We start from the raw sequence: 15,572 nt of genomic DNA, 5'->3' as shown, positions 1-15,572 counted from the left end.
TTCAGAAATTTAACTTCGAGCTTTATTGAAGGGGCACTAACCAAAAAAACAGTTTAGCCTATCACTAATTTGCATTGCAGAGAACATAATTACCCCACTTCAACAGTTGCTCAACGCAGAAACGGCTAAAACTGTGCTAACACGCATTTCCACCCCATACAAATTTTCCAATCTGGTCTTCAACGAGTTTAGTTTGATGAAGTGTTATGAACGAACAGTAAGTTAAGGGCATGCAAAAGTATAGCCGAGGGCCACCACTGGAGAAACTGATGCTGCAATCATTTTTGACGTCACTCGTAGGATGTGCAGGCGGATTCCGGACCATGCGAGCGCGTGGCGAAAGCCACCGATGCGCGCTCTGGAGGCCTGGCGCCTGTTGTCGAGGCCGCCAAGCATTCTATTCACCCCGCTGGTGCATTTGTGGCCTTATGTGCGACTGCGCCGGCTTTGGCGCAAGTGCACCTCGCGTCCTGATGAATGCTTGTGCGGAATGTTTTATGGTGGGAAAAGCGCTACAGTAACAAGGAGAAGTGAGTACACGGGACAAAGCGCTTTGTCCCGTGTACTCACTTGTCCTTGTTACTGTAGCACTTTTCCCACCATGAACATGTACCAACACGCCCAGCTCGCAGTTCTTCGGAGTGTTTTGTGTTGTATTTTTCTGCTTCGTCGTTCGTACGATCACAGGGTGCCCGCTAGCGACAACGAAATGCCAGCGAGATGAATTGCGAAATTTTATTCACCCTGCTTATTTTGTATACTACTTGACCACTGAACTTATGTTTGAGTTCGCTTTGTTGGGTGGATAGCAGTTCAAAATGAGGCTTCAACTGAGCAAATAATGCTAGCTTGTTTGAAGGTGCCACCATTAGTTTTCGCAGCTATGAGTGCTGGCCAATGTTACTTTAGATGCTGACAGCTTACTGGACAGCAGTGCATGGCAGCATATTCATTGCAGGATGTGCAACCATGCACTTTCCATGTCACAAATTGTCACACGTGGCAGTACCCAGTGCTGCAGCGCACACACTGCACCTGTAAACGTGCTTGGCGGCGGCAGAGCGACGGTGGCTTGGCAGCGCCACCCCGAACTTGGCGGCTGACAGCAAGATGCCCCAATGCGAAGGCCGTAACTGGAGCGCAGAAAGGGAGTCAAGTCCGGCCGTGATACAGGGTGGTACATCGATAAATGAAAAATCGTGTTTCACTATTAAGTAGTTAAATGTTGCATCCTGGTGGTTGAAAGATAACGTGGGTGGATGCAATAGCTATCGTACCTTCTAACTGCCTCTCTCTCCTGGGGTGGGTGCGAGATTGTTAGTGCAACTGTTGCAGCAATGAAATTGGCTGATAAAATTATTTTCTAAATCCTCTTGTAGGTGGCAGCACTGTCAAGCTGTCATATTGCTTGAATCGCTTAGTGATAAGCTCTTCTGAAGGAACTTGCAGGAACTTGCATACTTGCCTTTTGTTTCTGAACAAACAAGAGTAGTTTGTACAAACAAAAGCTATGAACGCTGATACCTCTCAGTGGTTATTCCGATGTCAGTGCCCTTCGGGTTCAAGAAATGCTGCTCCGCTTATATCCTCCTCCAGCCACAATGCAACCGTTTGTTAGCCGACTGCAAAGAGCAAACACCCGAATGGAACACCGTTTTGACAGGGTTGAATAGACATTCCTTTATTTTGTAACAACTAGTACAGAACCTGTTGACACTGCTTCCACAAAGATAAACAGGTGAGCAAAAAGTATTGTCGTGCCACATCTACAATGATTCTGGCAGTGATAATCTTTCGGGTGTGCCCCACGCCACCTGGTGCCCTCTACTCACCGGTTGAGGTGTAAAAACAAATTGCATCGACACACACACACACACACACACACACACACACACACACACACACACACACACACACACACACAAAAAGTGAAGACCAGCCTTGCACACTGTCTTAGGCGGCGGCTCCGACAGCCGACCACCATGCTACCGGGAGAGTTACCGCACGTCTCGCCAATCCTCAACCGACTGTGCTGTTCCACACTTGAACGCTCCTCCGAAAACACCAGGCGCAAAATAAATTCACCAGGCAGGTTCTATGCACACCGGTCTACGGAATGTGGGCAAAAAAATTCACCAGCATAAATACTTTTCTTCGTAAATTTCTGACCTGGTGCTTCCTCCGGCCCATCGGCTCGGAAAACTAGCACAAAAGAGAAAGTTGGCAAGAGTTTTCGAAACAATCTGCCTGCAAGAGATTCTGGAACCCAAACAAGGCTCGGGCAGAAGTCTAGGGGCGGCCACGTAGGAGCAACGCGAAAAGAACAAAAATCCTCAGCTATACACAGGCCGACCAGTACGCAGACGAGACAAGACCACTTTTCTCCCTGCACCCTCTGACGTTTGCTCGCTTGCGTGCAACACACGCACACACCCACACACATCACACCCACACCAGTCGCTTCTTCAAAATGCACCTTTCGTATCAAGAACAAGTATTCAAACATCAACAGCACTTTTGAGGGTGGTAAAAGAGGGCTTTTCTTTTTTTAACTGACAGCCAAGCTGCTCTTCTGTGGACAAGGCGGGGGGGCACCCAGCCATGAGAAATATTACGGTGAAAAAACACGCAACTCGACAAACATCAACAACTACACCTACTACAGCTTACGAGATGGTCTCAGCACATCAGATGTCCGCTTGCGGAAGGGGATGTAACCATGGTCCGAGGTATGTGTAACACTGATGAAAAATGCATTCTAAAAAACAGCTGCCTGCTCTTCCTTTTTTTTTTTTCTCCACAGCATAAAACCTGCCCTAATAATGGAGTGTAAAGCGCGCTAGAAAGGTACAAAACTACTTCACATGGGGGCTAGCAGCACGCATGGGGAGATTAACAATGGGTAACACGATTCTCTTGAGGTGCTCTTGGCTTGAAGGAGCAAACTTTTCATGGGAAGGGATTGCTTCCACACAAGTCGTGAGCAGTTGGGTGTTCTTTTTTAGGATCTGTACAACTAGTGCAAAGTGCAGTGCAGCTAAGTGTAAACAATTGAAACTTGTCTCAGTCTAGAAATCTTCACGAGTATAATGTTTGATTCACAAGGGAGCCCTAGAAATGCGCGGGGGCATGTGTAAAACGGTGAACCACCACAGAGAACTAAACGCTCCTGCGACAACTAGCAAGTGAAAAAGAGGAACTTGTTTCAATTTTGATTGTAGTGTAGATTGCGTGCTTAGAAAGCAATGCGTGCACATGGCTGCCCTGCAAATAGAAAACCCAACGCCAACCTGGCAAGAGTGAACATAGATGTCTCATTCGTTCGTGGACATTACGGCTGTCCCAGACATTCGCCACCAGTACGTCGAAACAGCGGCACCAAAATGATTTCTCTAAAAGATCACCCTCGGTGCTCACTTGAGAAACTCTCAACGGGCTCGTCCTCTCACCTAGACATATACACCAGCACAAATGTAGAAAATGGTTACTGCCAATGACTATGGCGTGTTAAACTGCTAAAAAAAAAAAAAAAAACTCCACTCATTGTACCTTGAGCATTTACATACGGCTTTAGTCACTGAAGTAGAGTAACGCAAGAACTTCCGCTGAAAAACCATATGTTTCCTGGTGGTACAGAATGTTCTGTTAAAAGCACCAGGCGAATGCAATCGAACTAGGGACATAAAAAAAAAAAAAAATGCTGGTGGAGACAGCTTGCTCAAAATGAAAAGAAAAGAAAAAGGGTTGTGTTAGGGCAGAAATAGGGGACAGCTTTGGGCAAAAAATAAGGCCACCTGGCAGCATCACCATAACTAAAAACGACTTAAGCCACTGGAATGTCACACCACCAACCAACACAGTTTCCTAGCTGCCCGTGCATATTAGGTGCCGTACCAAACAAAAGTGTGGCTGGCAGAGCGAACTCTGATGAGACGGTGATACCCGTCTTGAAGGAAAAGGCTGCCTTTCCCTTTTGGGTGAACAAAACATCCGCACACTCGGGTTTCCCCTGCGGAACACACAGCCGCAGCTTTCCCGAGCTCAACGCCACAGTTGCTGCAAATACAAGGCATTGTCCCGCAACTCATCCGACCACCACAAAAACAACCTAGAGGAGGAGGAGGAGGATCACAATGATGAGTCAAAGAAGGCGCGAGGAGGCTGCGCGACTCAAAACCTGGCTCGGGCAACACGGGACCGCGGGAAAGAGTGAGCAACACGACGCATCTTCCAAAAGGCTCGAGGCAAGACCTTGGCAGTGTACCACTCCAAACAAACACAAATCAACAAACGGACGAGTCCCTCGGGCGTCGAAGAAAACTGGAGGCTCGCGGGCTGCCGCCGCCTCCACCAACACTTGAGCCCAGCTCCAAGCAGGACGGCAGAAGCACTGTTCGCCGCCAGCCATGCCGTTGCACCAGTGGGCCCCTTTGCCCGCACACACACCGCCCACGGAGTCCGCTTTACTCTTGCCGACTAACAGTGCAGCCAAGAGCACTGAGAACCGGCGCCGCAACTGGCACGTTGCTGTCATCCTGCTCTGGGGCAGACGCACTCCAAGAGGAGGCACGGAATTCTCGGACACGAGGGAACCTCTTTACAAACTGAGAAAGCGCGCAACGTTCATACGAAGAAAGGAGGCACGCCAAGCAAGGAATACGTTCATATGCTGGCTGTTGCGTTGCAAGGTCCCCATCTTCGAAGCTTCTTCGCGATGCTGACACCAGTGTAAAAAGAGAACGTCTCCTGTGACCTGCTTCACTCCTAACTTGCCACGAAGAGATTAGCCAAGCCAGCAGATGGCGTGTCCTTTTAACTACTGTACAGAAGTAAACACAACCTGATCTCCCAGAGCTATAAAATGCAGTTCCTGCGGGTGAAATTCACAAAACTTTACTACTCGCTGCTGTAATGTCAAACAAGACTGCTACAGGCAGCTCGGTGATCAAGTTCGGCATTTCAAGCTGCCCGTTGAAGACAAAGCGAGTACAAAGTGGGCATCCCTGACACCCAGAAAGGCCCCCCAAGGTTTGCTGGCAGTGAGGAAGCTTGAGCGCTCAACACAGACTGACGCCCATTGTCAACAAGCTCGCACAATAAAACGGTAAGAAATGTCACAGGTGAATCGTGCATAGGTCTTCTTGATTCCCGCGTGCGCGTGAGCTATTGGGCAAACAGCAGCGATGTGGGTTTGTAACATCAGATGCATGGCAAATGTACACCAATGCAACAAGAGCATCACTTTGTCAAGAACAAAACATTTCTTTCCCTGGCTTCAGGATCGTCGTGGCTTAGTTTAGGAGAACAGGCTGATCATTTCACGCAACTAATCGCGTGGAAAAACTTCCTAAACATTGTCTCCTTGCAAGCTTTCTTCCACTTTGTGCAAAAAACAGAAAATGACTGAAAGGCTAAATACAGTATGTGGGAAACTAAATAAAAAAGACCTGCCAGCGGTGCCCGAAAAATGCTCATGAAATGATATTGTCGCTTAGATGATGACACAGAGGTTCGCGACAGCTGTTAAAGGACATACAAATGCTTAAATAGGCAACACAGAAAACAAATGTAGCAAGAATAATAAGTGACTGATGCAGCCATATTGTTTACAGAGCCAATAAGGGGCATGTGGACAGTTCCTTTACAAAAATTTGCGTATAAAAAAGGCACAATGCAACATCTTTTGTAGACATTCAATAAGACCAACAAGGTCTACACTGAAAGATTTGACAATAATTGCCCCACACGATTTTCATTCACAGAAAAATTAAAAAGGACATACACATTCTATTTTGTTGCCAGTAGATATAGATGGAATTAACACCGCTCATTCTTGCAAGATATGACGATTTGCATCGATACACCTGAAACTAGCCTTTTTTTACAGACAGAACAGCATAAATTAGGGTGCAGACAGCCACTCTTGCTTGTCCGCTAAAAGAAAAGGGTTGAGAAATTTTAGGCCACTCCAAGAAACACCAAAGCCTTGACAACTTGACAAGTACAGCACAGTTAAACACAACACTCAAATAGACTGGACTCTACGTTGTCACAACTAGACCACACCGGAGGAGCCCACTTTTGTTACCCCAGCTCTGAACCTTTACACCTTTTCACGTACTGGGGCACTATTCCAATCTTGCATCCACTTCAGAAGCACCCGTTTTGGGACCAGCCAATCAAAAACTACAGCGAAACCCCCATCATACAACATTCAAGGGACTGCAAGAAAGGGACGTATGACCGGGGTGTCGTACGAACGGGGCGCGGATAAATGCCGGTCTAGCAGGCGGTCTCACACGAGGAGGGCTGTGAACCACATGATTTGCGAACCTTTTGCTGAAATTCAAAGTAAAAAAAAAAAGCAATGACTGAAAATACAGGAAAATATAAAGGAAAAATACCGCTTTGTCGTATTTCCATCTATCGTATGAAGCGGTCCATCGTATTAAGCGGTCCATCGTATGAAGCGGACAGCGTGCACCCGAGCGTCATATCACCGAGGTTTTTATTGCATTGTTTCTATGGGGAGTTGGCCGGGACCGCGGTAATCCGTCGTAAGAAGCAGGTCGTCGTAAGTCCGGGGGACGTAACAGTGGAGCTCTATTTGTACCTCACAGCTTGAACGAAGCTAGACACCGAAAATGGCAGAGTGACGGCTGCGCCAATGTATTGCATGGCTCAAAACGGCTGCTTTCTAAGCAGATGCAAACTTGGAATACCCTGCCCCTCAGTAAAAGCGAACAGCCCCAACCAAAAATCGATTGTACGGCCGTGTTTGTTGCTAGCACTGCTGACCCAGTGCCCCCGCCCCTCGGTGAACAGTGCATCCCAGGGATCACCGGTAGCGTGCCACGACGGTCTGCCTCAGAGCAGGATGGCTCTGCAAAAATCTGTCATGGGCGATAATTTCGGGACAGTCCTCGCACAACAGCACGATGCGATATGGGAAAGACGTTGCTGGCTCGTCGCGTGTGCGCCGCCACGGCGGCATGAAGAAATAAATTATTGATGATGGACACAAAACGTCCCACAATGAGATTCTCACAAGAGTCTGCCGACGCCTCACACGGGAGCTTGTCCATTTTTTTCACATCACTGGAGGACCCACAGCGGTGATCCCGCTCAGAGGAGCACAGCCACCTGGAAGCGGGGAGAAACAAAACCACTGTGAGTGCACATCATCACCATCGCGGGATCGCAAACGTCCTAGAAAAGTAACGCGCAGAACAATGTGCTTTTACGAATTTGCAGCACATATGTCTAAATTTACCCACAGCAGAACTTGAATAGAATTTAGACACGCAGCCATGGCCATCACTATACGGCCCATATCATTCCCAGTTGTGTATACCGGGTGCGCGAGGTATTTGAGAACGCTATTGCTTATCGCCATAGACACCAGAAGGCTATTTAGGCGTATGGCTTCTTATTCATCGACCCCTTATGTTTCATACTGCGCAGTTTGTTCAGAAATGGAAGCGTACAAGTTGAAGCAGGAAATGAAACGCCATGCAGTCCTCATCGCCCTGGCTGCGCACCCCAGCGACTTGGAAATTGCTACCTTTCTGAAAGGAGCGAAGTCTTCCGTTTACAAAGTGCGGACGGAGGTGATGTGTTGTGGCGGTGACGTGGCATGTGTAGCGAAAAGGAAAAAGCCCAGTCAGTGGTCAGCCATCGTCAGAACCCCTTAATTTCTCTGGCGACAGTGTTTTCCGAGCAATGAGGGCGACGGCATGCTGGCACACTTTTTTGCAGGACTCCGCGTTATGCTGCCGGCCGGTTACTTGGATGTGCTTGCCACCGTTGTAAGGGGAGACGTGGGTCTTGAAATGAACTTTTTTATTAATTGGTCTGTGATAATGAAAATCACTGTGCACGTGTTTGTCTTCCTCATTTCAAATATGTAATTAGTTTTCAAGTGGTATAATTATTTTTTGAGTTATAAAGAAAACACTGGAGCCTATATAAGTAATTTCTTACGAGCCTTTAAGGAAATTTTTATTCAATTTTTTTTTAAATAAATGGTATGGATGTGTAGCTTAAGACCTGCCATGCATGCTGATGCTATTTATATTCCTGTAAAGCTGGTTGATTGGATAAAATTAGTCTAATTATGCCAAGTACAGTTTTCAGAAAAATTAAGAAGCTCATACTATTACTCATAACATTTATTTGGGACAAAATGAGCCAATTAAAATAGCATCAGCATGCAGTTCATTTTATCCCGAATTCAACGGTACAACACTTGTAGAAATCCTTTCAAAAAAACTACCTCAAAACCCCTGTAAGGCTAGGCAAATATGCAAAAAAAGGGAAGCTGAGAAAATCACAGTTGAAGTTTTACTACAAGTGACAGTTTTATCTATTGGGCATATGAAAAAAAGAAAGGTTCTAGAATGTAGCTCGCTTTTCGCTCAACACGAGCATACCAAGTTTGCTGAAATCAGTTGGTGGGAAAATGATGAAATCCTCTGTCTACAGATGGCACATGGCAGAATAACTGAACAAAAGCAAAGCCAGAACGTTGCTTCAATTTTTATGCTGTTGGCAGCGCGCCGTCACTCTTTGGCGACTAGGCCTGAGGTGCCGATCGTGCACCACAGTTGTAAACGTTTATTTTGTAACATTACTGCTTCATTTGTAGCAATCAAATCGGATTTGCAGGGGCTGGTAACGGAATGCCCGCCACTGTTCTGTAATGTGCATGCGCTTGGCTAGGTGGGATAACCACGTTTTCGGTTTAATCTACTCGTATATCACGTCACCAACGCACATTGTGCACAGTGCGAACATTTATAATTCTCAAATCGCTCATCTGTATGGTAACCTGCCGACGAGGAAGCGCGCGCCGGAGTGCGGGCCGACCCGCCGCGGCATCGTTGATAACAGAATGAACACACTTCCCTTGCGACGTCGGCATGTTGCATCCTCCACTTTATCATTTCTTTTCTTTCTATTTGCTGCTGATCAAAAGATAGACGCACCTTAGTGCCCTCACAGGCGTAATCATATCGCTACGCTATCGTCTCGGCAGCCCGCGCGGGCGCTAAGCCTACCTCCGTCTCGGCGCCGTTCTCGCGATAAGTCGTCGTCACAGGAGCAGAAAATCGTATTTCAGGCGCTTTTAATAATGCCTGTTCTTCCGTTCGGTTATCGATAGACATCTTTACTTTATTTTTACACCATGCGGGGCTTTTGCCCGTCCTTGCGTAGACGAATACATGAGCCGTTGCCCTGTGATGAGAGTGCCGAGCAGACGACCCACGGCGCCCAGCCAATGAGGTTGCGCCCTGCGGTCACGTGCAGTTAGTAACCAATTAGGCGGCGCGTTCCATCTCTTTTCTACCCCGGTTTTACTCGCAACCAACGGACGAAACGGAGTGGTTCTGGCGGGGAATTGAAAACGAAAAGACGCGCTTTCGAATGAGACCAAGATGGACGCCGTGGCGCATGTAGAACCCGAGGGGCGAGTCGTCGAAAAAATGCTATTTTCGCGTCGAATCTCGGCCGATTTTAGCGGACGTCGGTGCTATAAATTGATACTATGGCTCAAATACGTACTCCTGGGCCTGGATATTTTGCTAACCGGTAGAAAAATAGCTCTACTTTCCGAAAATGGCGATTTCTAAAAATCTATTTTTTGGCCAAATTTCGGGATTCCAAGACCCGTTAAGCTATGGATAGAGAGTGTTTCAAAAGAAAGATCACATGTCTTTCAGCAAGATTCAGCTCCTGCCCACACCCCCTGCGTCACCCAATAGTGGCCGGCTGACAACGCCTGCGACCCGGTCACTCCCTACTTGGGGCCTCCTAGCTCTCCAGATTTAAATCCTCTTTACTACCGTATTTACTTGCGTAATGAACCCACTTTTTTTCCAGAAAATTCGGCATGAATTTCATTATGCAGGAAAAAATTGCAACAGATTTTTAAAAGTTGAAATGCCACACAATAAAGTTGCTAAGAGAAGAGCGGCAGAGCCTTACCATTTCCGTAAAAGCACCTGGGTGATTATGTAATGGAATTTTTTTTAAAATTCTGAACATGCCAGTGGCCCCCTACTCTCCGTGGAGCTGTCCTTTTCACTGAAGTCGCTTGCGGCTTCACATTCGTAGTCGGTTCACAGCGCACAGTCTTCCGTGCCGTCAAGGCACTCCAAAACTTCTTTTCTCACACCCGAAACTTCCCTTTTTTGGGCCCATAAAACACACGACGATCCTTGTTCACTGACCAAAAACCTTGTTTTCGCCCGTAGCGTACACGCAGTGGGTCAACACTGAAATGCTGCCCAGCTGCGCGGTTTTCATGTGTATCAACGTGTGCTCCACCATCTTCAGTCTAAAACCGTCTGTGCAGCTCATGTACTGGCCCATCGTACGGTGCGCACCAGGAACTAAAAAAAAAAGGGCAGAACACAGCTTAACAACAACACCACGGATCGTCATGGCGAAGTCGCGGAACAGGAAGAGCAGGGGAGTGCGGAGTACGTTTAGTGCTCTGTTCGCACGCCGCAATGTTTTTATGGCACAAGGTTTTTGTGTTCAGCAGGCAGCACACCGCAAGCGCACAATTTTTAAATTGTGACCCACAGCATTCCCACTCACATCTCCGGCTAATGTTGAGACTTCTTTTTGTTGGAAAGCGTTTTTAGCATATAATGCGTGTAGTATGGCATGATATCAAGTTACTGCGATCGTCTACAGCATCAGCTACCATGCTGAGATAAAAACATATTCCCCCTGAATTTTTTATTCAAAGTGACAAAAAAGTAAATTCTCAAGAATAAAAGTGGGGGGAGGATTCATTACGCGAGTGGGTTTATTATACTAGTAAATACGGTACTACAGTCGAATCCCGCTACAACGAAATTGACGGGACGCGCGAAAAATTTCGTTGAAGCGAAAATTCGTTGAGGCGAAATCCGCTCCAACACACCACGGAAAGGCCCGAAAAATAGCCCCGTATGTTTCCGCATCATTGGCAGCAAAAAAACAATGTTTAGAAAAAGGAGTGACGCGCAATAACGTCATGTTTATTCGGATAACAAACATACCAATGGTTATCTGTGTTCACTGCACGCAAAGAACGCGTTACGGAGGGGGATGAAGAAATGCAGGCGCAAAACGTATTGCTGCACAACAAGGCGTGCCCACCGAGCTGATTACTTGCAGATAGCTGCTAGGCCATCGGAAGCCCCCTCTCGCTTGTGGCAGGAGCAGTGCCGTTATCTTATCCTCTGACAGGGCACGGCAGCTACTGACCTTGGCAGGCAAGACGCGCGCGCTTGCATTAAACATGACCACGCGCTCGCGACTAAGATAGGATGACTTGGCTTCAAGAACAAACACGCAAACATGATTTTTGCTCTTGGCTATGAAGAATGGTAGAAGGAAAACGGCAAGGACAGCTGCTCACGAGTCACAAGAGTCACATGACGGCGCCGCGCCAGCAGCGGAGCACATTCGTGCGATTTCAATTGGATGCAGATTGGCTGTAGCTCCGCCTTGGCGAACCGGGCCTGCACCTCATGTAAAGACGGCCAGCCACATCGTTATCACCATCAAACAATGGCGTCCGCCTATGAGTTTTTTTTTTTGTTTAGTTTTGGGTGGTGGTGTGGGTGCACCGCGCATGTTTTCGGTGAAACTAAGCTTCCTGAATGTTTAAAAAGTTACAGATAGCTGGCGCTATGCTTATTTTATTGTAAAATAATTGTTCAAACCCAGCCCAATTCATCGAAAATTTCGTAGAAGCGAAAGCAAGCCAGACAAATGGTTCGTTGTGGCGAGGACTTTGTTGCATTGACTTCTATGGCTAGCTGACGGGGAACTGGAAATATTTCGTTGAAGCGGAAATTTCGTTGAAGTGGACATCGTTGTAGCGGGATTAGACTGTATGTCTGGGGCGTCGTTGAGAGAAGGGCCAGCAAAGGACCGCATAATACAAAATACTTGCTGAAGGCCGCCATTTCTAACTCAAGGGCCAACATCTCTAAGGAGCACCAGACCCCTGCATGCAGCTGTTTGCGAAGCCGAATTGAATCACTTATTGCTGCCGATGGAGGATTCATTGAGTAGTCATGGAATTAAACCATAACAGAAGTACTTCGCAAAGTTTGGTGAAAATATGTCTGATTTTGCTGGAGATATTCTGTTGTGCTTGATGCCAACGTTCTGTTCTCAAATACCTCGCGCACCCAGCTGTCAATGATGATGCATCAACTGAAGTTGCATCTAATTAGCGAGTACAACAGCCAAAGCAACCAGGTAGGTTTTCTTGGAACTAAGCATTTAAAAGCTGAGAGAGGGCTGGAATCGAGTACACCCCATCAGTAAATTTGCTCTGCTTTCAATGAACCCTTTGGAGTTGGAAGTACCACAGGCTTATTAAAGGGGGAGAAAAAAGAAAGAGAAGAAACGGAAAAGATTTTCACAATTGAGATAATACAGTAACTGCTCATACTATTCAACAACATAGAAGCAGATCTAACTGCCTAAGACTAACACTTGATGATGACTGGATTTGTTAAACGATGCCCCAACCCCGGAATACATGCATTTGCATGCCAACACCGCGTCGCTTCAAAACAACGCCTCTCGCTTGAGGAAATTCAGCCCATGGACACCGGTGTGACCTAAATGCTGTGGGGATCCTGCCACCCGAGCCATTGCGCGATCGCTAGGTTTCTGTCACTGCGCGGCGCTTTTCCCCCTCTCTCCTCTGAGTTGCCGGCTCGTCTCGGCGCCACTGTGTAGAGCCGAGCCGTCATCTCAAACTCCCGCCTGAGGTGAAGGCTGCAGCGACCGTTACGGCGATAAAACACTGTCACGCAGCGGGGGCTCCGCCCTGGTGTTGGAGCTAACCTCACCTCATTGGCCCGTTTGAACGATTCCCGAACCCCACCCTCGCTGGGACGCAAACGCGCCCCGCGCGGAGGTCCATTCGGGGAGACGCTCGGGAGGACAGCCGAAGGTGCGTAACTATTTTCCTCACCGCCCGGTCGCAGCTCTTTTGCGCCGGCTCTAAGCCCGCTAGCCCCTCCGGCTGCCGGCCCGTGCCTTTGGTTGACCCTCAGTCCGTTTGCTCACATATTAGCCGCACCTGACAGTCGACGATCGCGCCGTGCGGTACGCGCCTGGGAACGGAAGGACAGTGTCTTTCTATTGCGAGCCCATCGGCCAGCACCCCAGATTTTGACCTTATTGCTGAGCCCACCGGTTCAGCGCGCCAATGACGCGCACACTTGCGCGTGGCGCCAGATCGCCCATCGCCCCTTTTCACCCACGGGAATGTTGAAATGTAACTGAAGGGGTTGGCGCGAATAAACGCCTTCTTCTGATGTACTACACTGGGCTTATTCCTTTGTCGCCCCCTACTCCACCTGCCCAACAGAGGCGGTGTTGAGCTGGCGCGACGGCGTCTCAGTTCCGTGAGCGTTCTCAAATAGCTCGAACCCGCGGTGGTTCCTCGTAATGTGCATGAGTGCATGCCTTGTGCATGCACTCATGCACATATTGTGAGGTAGAGACCACAATGCACATGACAAAATCATACCTCGGCTTTTCCCACATTCAATTGGCCCCAAGCCAACCTACATGCCAGTACTGCAAGCACACAGTTTACAGCCTTTTAAACCCAACTGCTGCCCATCAAAAACACTTGAAGATTCGATGGCCTCCCTCCTTTAACAGTACATGTCCAGTGCAATGAAGAATTGGTTGGGGACAAGGGCAAGCACGAGAAGAGTTAGACTGTGCCCCAGGCAGCAGCTCGAAACGGAATCTGCCCAGCGTTTCACATCTGCTGTGTTTTGTGCAACCGCACATTGTCACGCTTGAGGGCCCTGGAAAGGAGCCCGAAAGGGAGCGTTCAAGGACGCACCTGGCAAGTGGAGGCCTTCAAGAGGCGGCCGTCCCCACCACCGCGGCGTCCTCCGTGGCCTGCTGCTGCTGCTGCTGTTGCGTGCTGGTGGTGGTGGTGGCCTGCTGCAGGGGCTGCGGGGGGGCGTGGGCGGGGATGTCGAAGATCTCGGCGAAGAGCGGGGGCAGGCGCAGGGCGTGCCAGTGCGGGCGCAGCCAGGCCAGGTGCCGGGCGTGGGCCAGCCCCAGGGCGCGCAGGGGCCCCAGCAGGGCCAGGGCCCGGCCGGGCAGGCCCGGGTCCCCCGGGTGGTTGCGGCCCGCCTGCAGCCGCAGGGCCTCGCACAGCCGCGTCTGGCCCCCGTCGATGGCCTTGCTGTCGTACAGGCCACTCCGCTCTGCGTGGTGGTTGCGGTTGTGGTTGTTGTTGTGCACCCACACGCAAGGAGTCTCTTATACGGCGAGACCGAGGCAATCTGGCATTTGTCTGTCACATGTATTGCTAAGGCGCAAAGGCCTACTCCATTCACCAGGCCTGGGCTCTTCTCGGACAGAAAAACACCTGGCATAAAAGCCACGAGCTGTTGTTACATGGTTCATTGAGAGTAATGTACGCTGTAAAAAGACGAGGTAACAGCCTAGACACAATACAAATGTCAAACGTAGCAACACGATAGAAAAACACGAGGGGATATGGTGGATTGCTCATTTGTACTTCTTGCGAACGTCAGGAGCATGCTTAACAAACTTGACTCATTCAACTCTGTCGTAGACATGTGCAGACCTGATATTACTGCGTTAACCGAAACTTGGCTTAATGCCTGCCAACATTCCGAACACTGAACCCTGCAGCACTTACCACCGACTATTCAGAATGCAATTTGGCGTGAAGTCTATTTTGTACCAGCAATCTCCTCCCACAAGAATTACGAAACTTGGCAGTGTTTACTTTTAGTGCTCAAAGGGCGCTACAGGGTCCCTTTAGTTTTCCACAAATCACCCAGTCCTCTGAATCAGGCAAGTTAAATTCGATTTACTTGGAAACTAGCAGCTTCCAAAACCATTGCTCAACCTTTACTCTTACTCAACCAGTTGTCAAGCCAACGAGAATAACAGTACAGCAACAGTATTAGACCTGACACTTACAGTATGACCCGAATCAGTCACAAGCTTGACATATTTACCCGGTTTATCTGATCCTTAATTACAGTCTAATCCCGCTACAACGAAGTCCGCTTCAACGAAACATTTCCAATTCCGCTTCCAAAGTCCGCTTCAACAAATATTTCCAATTCACCGTCAGCTAGCCATAGAAGTCAATGCAACAAAGTCCTTGCCACAATGAACGATTTGTCTGGCTTGCTTTCGCTTCAACGAAATTTTCGATGATTTGGGCTGGGTTTGAACAATTATTTTACAATAAAATAAGCATAGCGCCAGCTATCTGTAACTTTTTATACATTCAGGACGCTTAGTTTCTCCAAAAACATGAGTGGTGCGCCAACACTGCCACCCAAAACAAAAACAAACTCATAGGTGGACGCCATTGTTTGATGGTGATAACGATGTGGCGGGCCGTCTTTACATGAGCCGCAAGCCTGGTTCGCCAAGCCGTAGCTATAGCTAATCCGTATCCAGTTGAAATCGCGCGAATGTGCTGTGCTGCTGGCACAGCGCCGTCATGTATGTGTTCTGAGCAGCTGTCCTTGCAGTTT

General features: G+C 48.4%; 1 protein-coding gene across 3 annotated transcripts in view; it reads right to left on the bottom strand.

Moving 5' to 3' along the window:
* Positions 1–624: 624 nt before the first annotated feature.
* The window catches only part of Eip78c (Ecdysone-induced protein 78C), a 142,462-nt gene continuing 127,514 nt past the window's right edge, over positions 625–15,572 (bottom strand). For 2 of the 3 annotated variants that reach the window (XM_077703643.1, XM_077703644.1), the window contains 2 exons: positions 13,883–14,255; positions 1,666–7,143 (listed from right to left, as the gene is read on the bottom strand). In XM_077703643.1, the coding sequence (XP_077559769.1) occupies positions 13,900–14,255 (356 nt within the window). In that variant the 3' untranslated portion in view covers positions 1,666–7,143; positions 13,883–13,899. Of the gene's footprint in view, positions 1,623–1,665; positions 7,144–13,882; positions 14,256–15,572 lie in introns of those variants that run through there. The other variant, XR_013323520.1, reaches the window with a different exon arrangement.

This window comes from Haemaphysalis longicornis, unplaced genomic scaffold (genome assembly GCF_048455015.1).
Source record: "Haemaphysalis longicornis isolate Haplotype H1 unplaced genomic scaffold, Haemaphysalis longicornis Haplotype H1 scaffold_3, whole genome shotgun sequence".
Lineage (NCBI taxonomy): Eukaryota > Metazoa > Arthropoda > Arachnida > Ixodida > Ixodidae > Haemaphysalis > Haemaphysalis longicornis.
The sequence above is the reverse complement of the archived record's forward strand: the minus strand, read 5'-3'. Positions and strand labels throughout refer to the sequence as shown.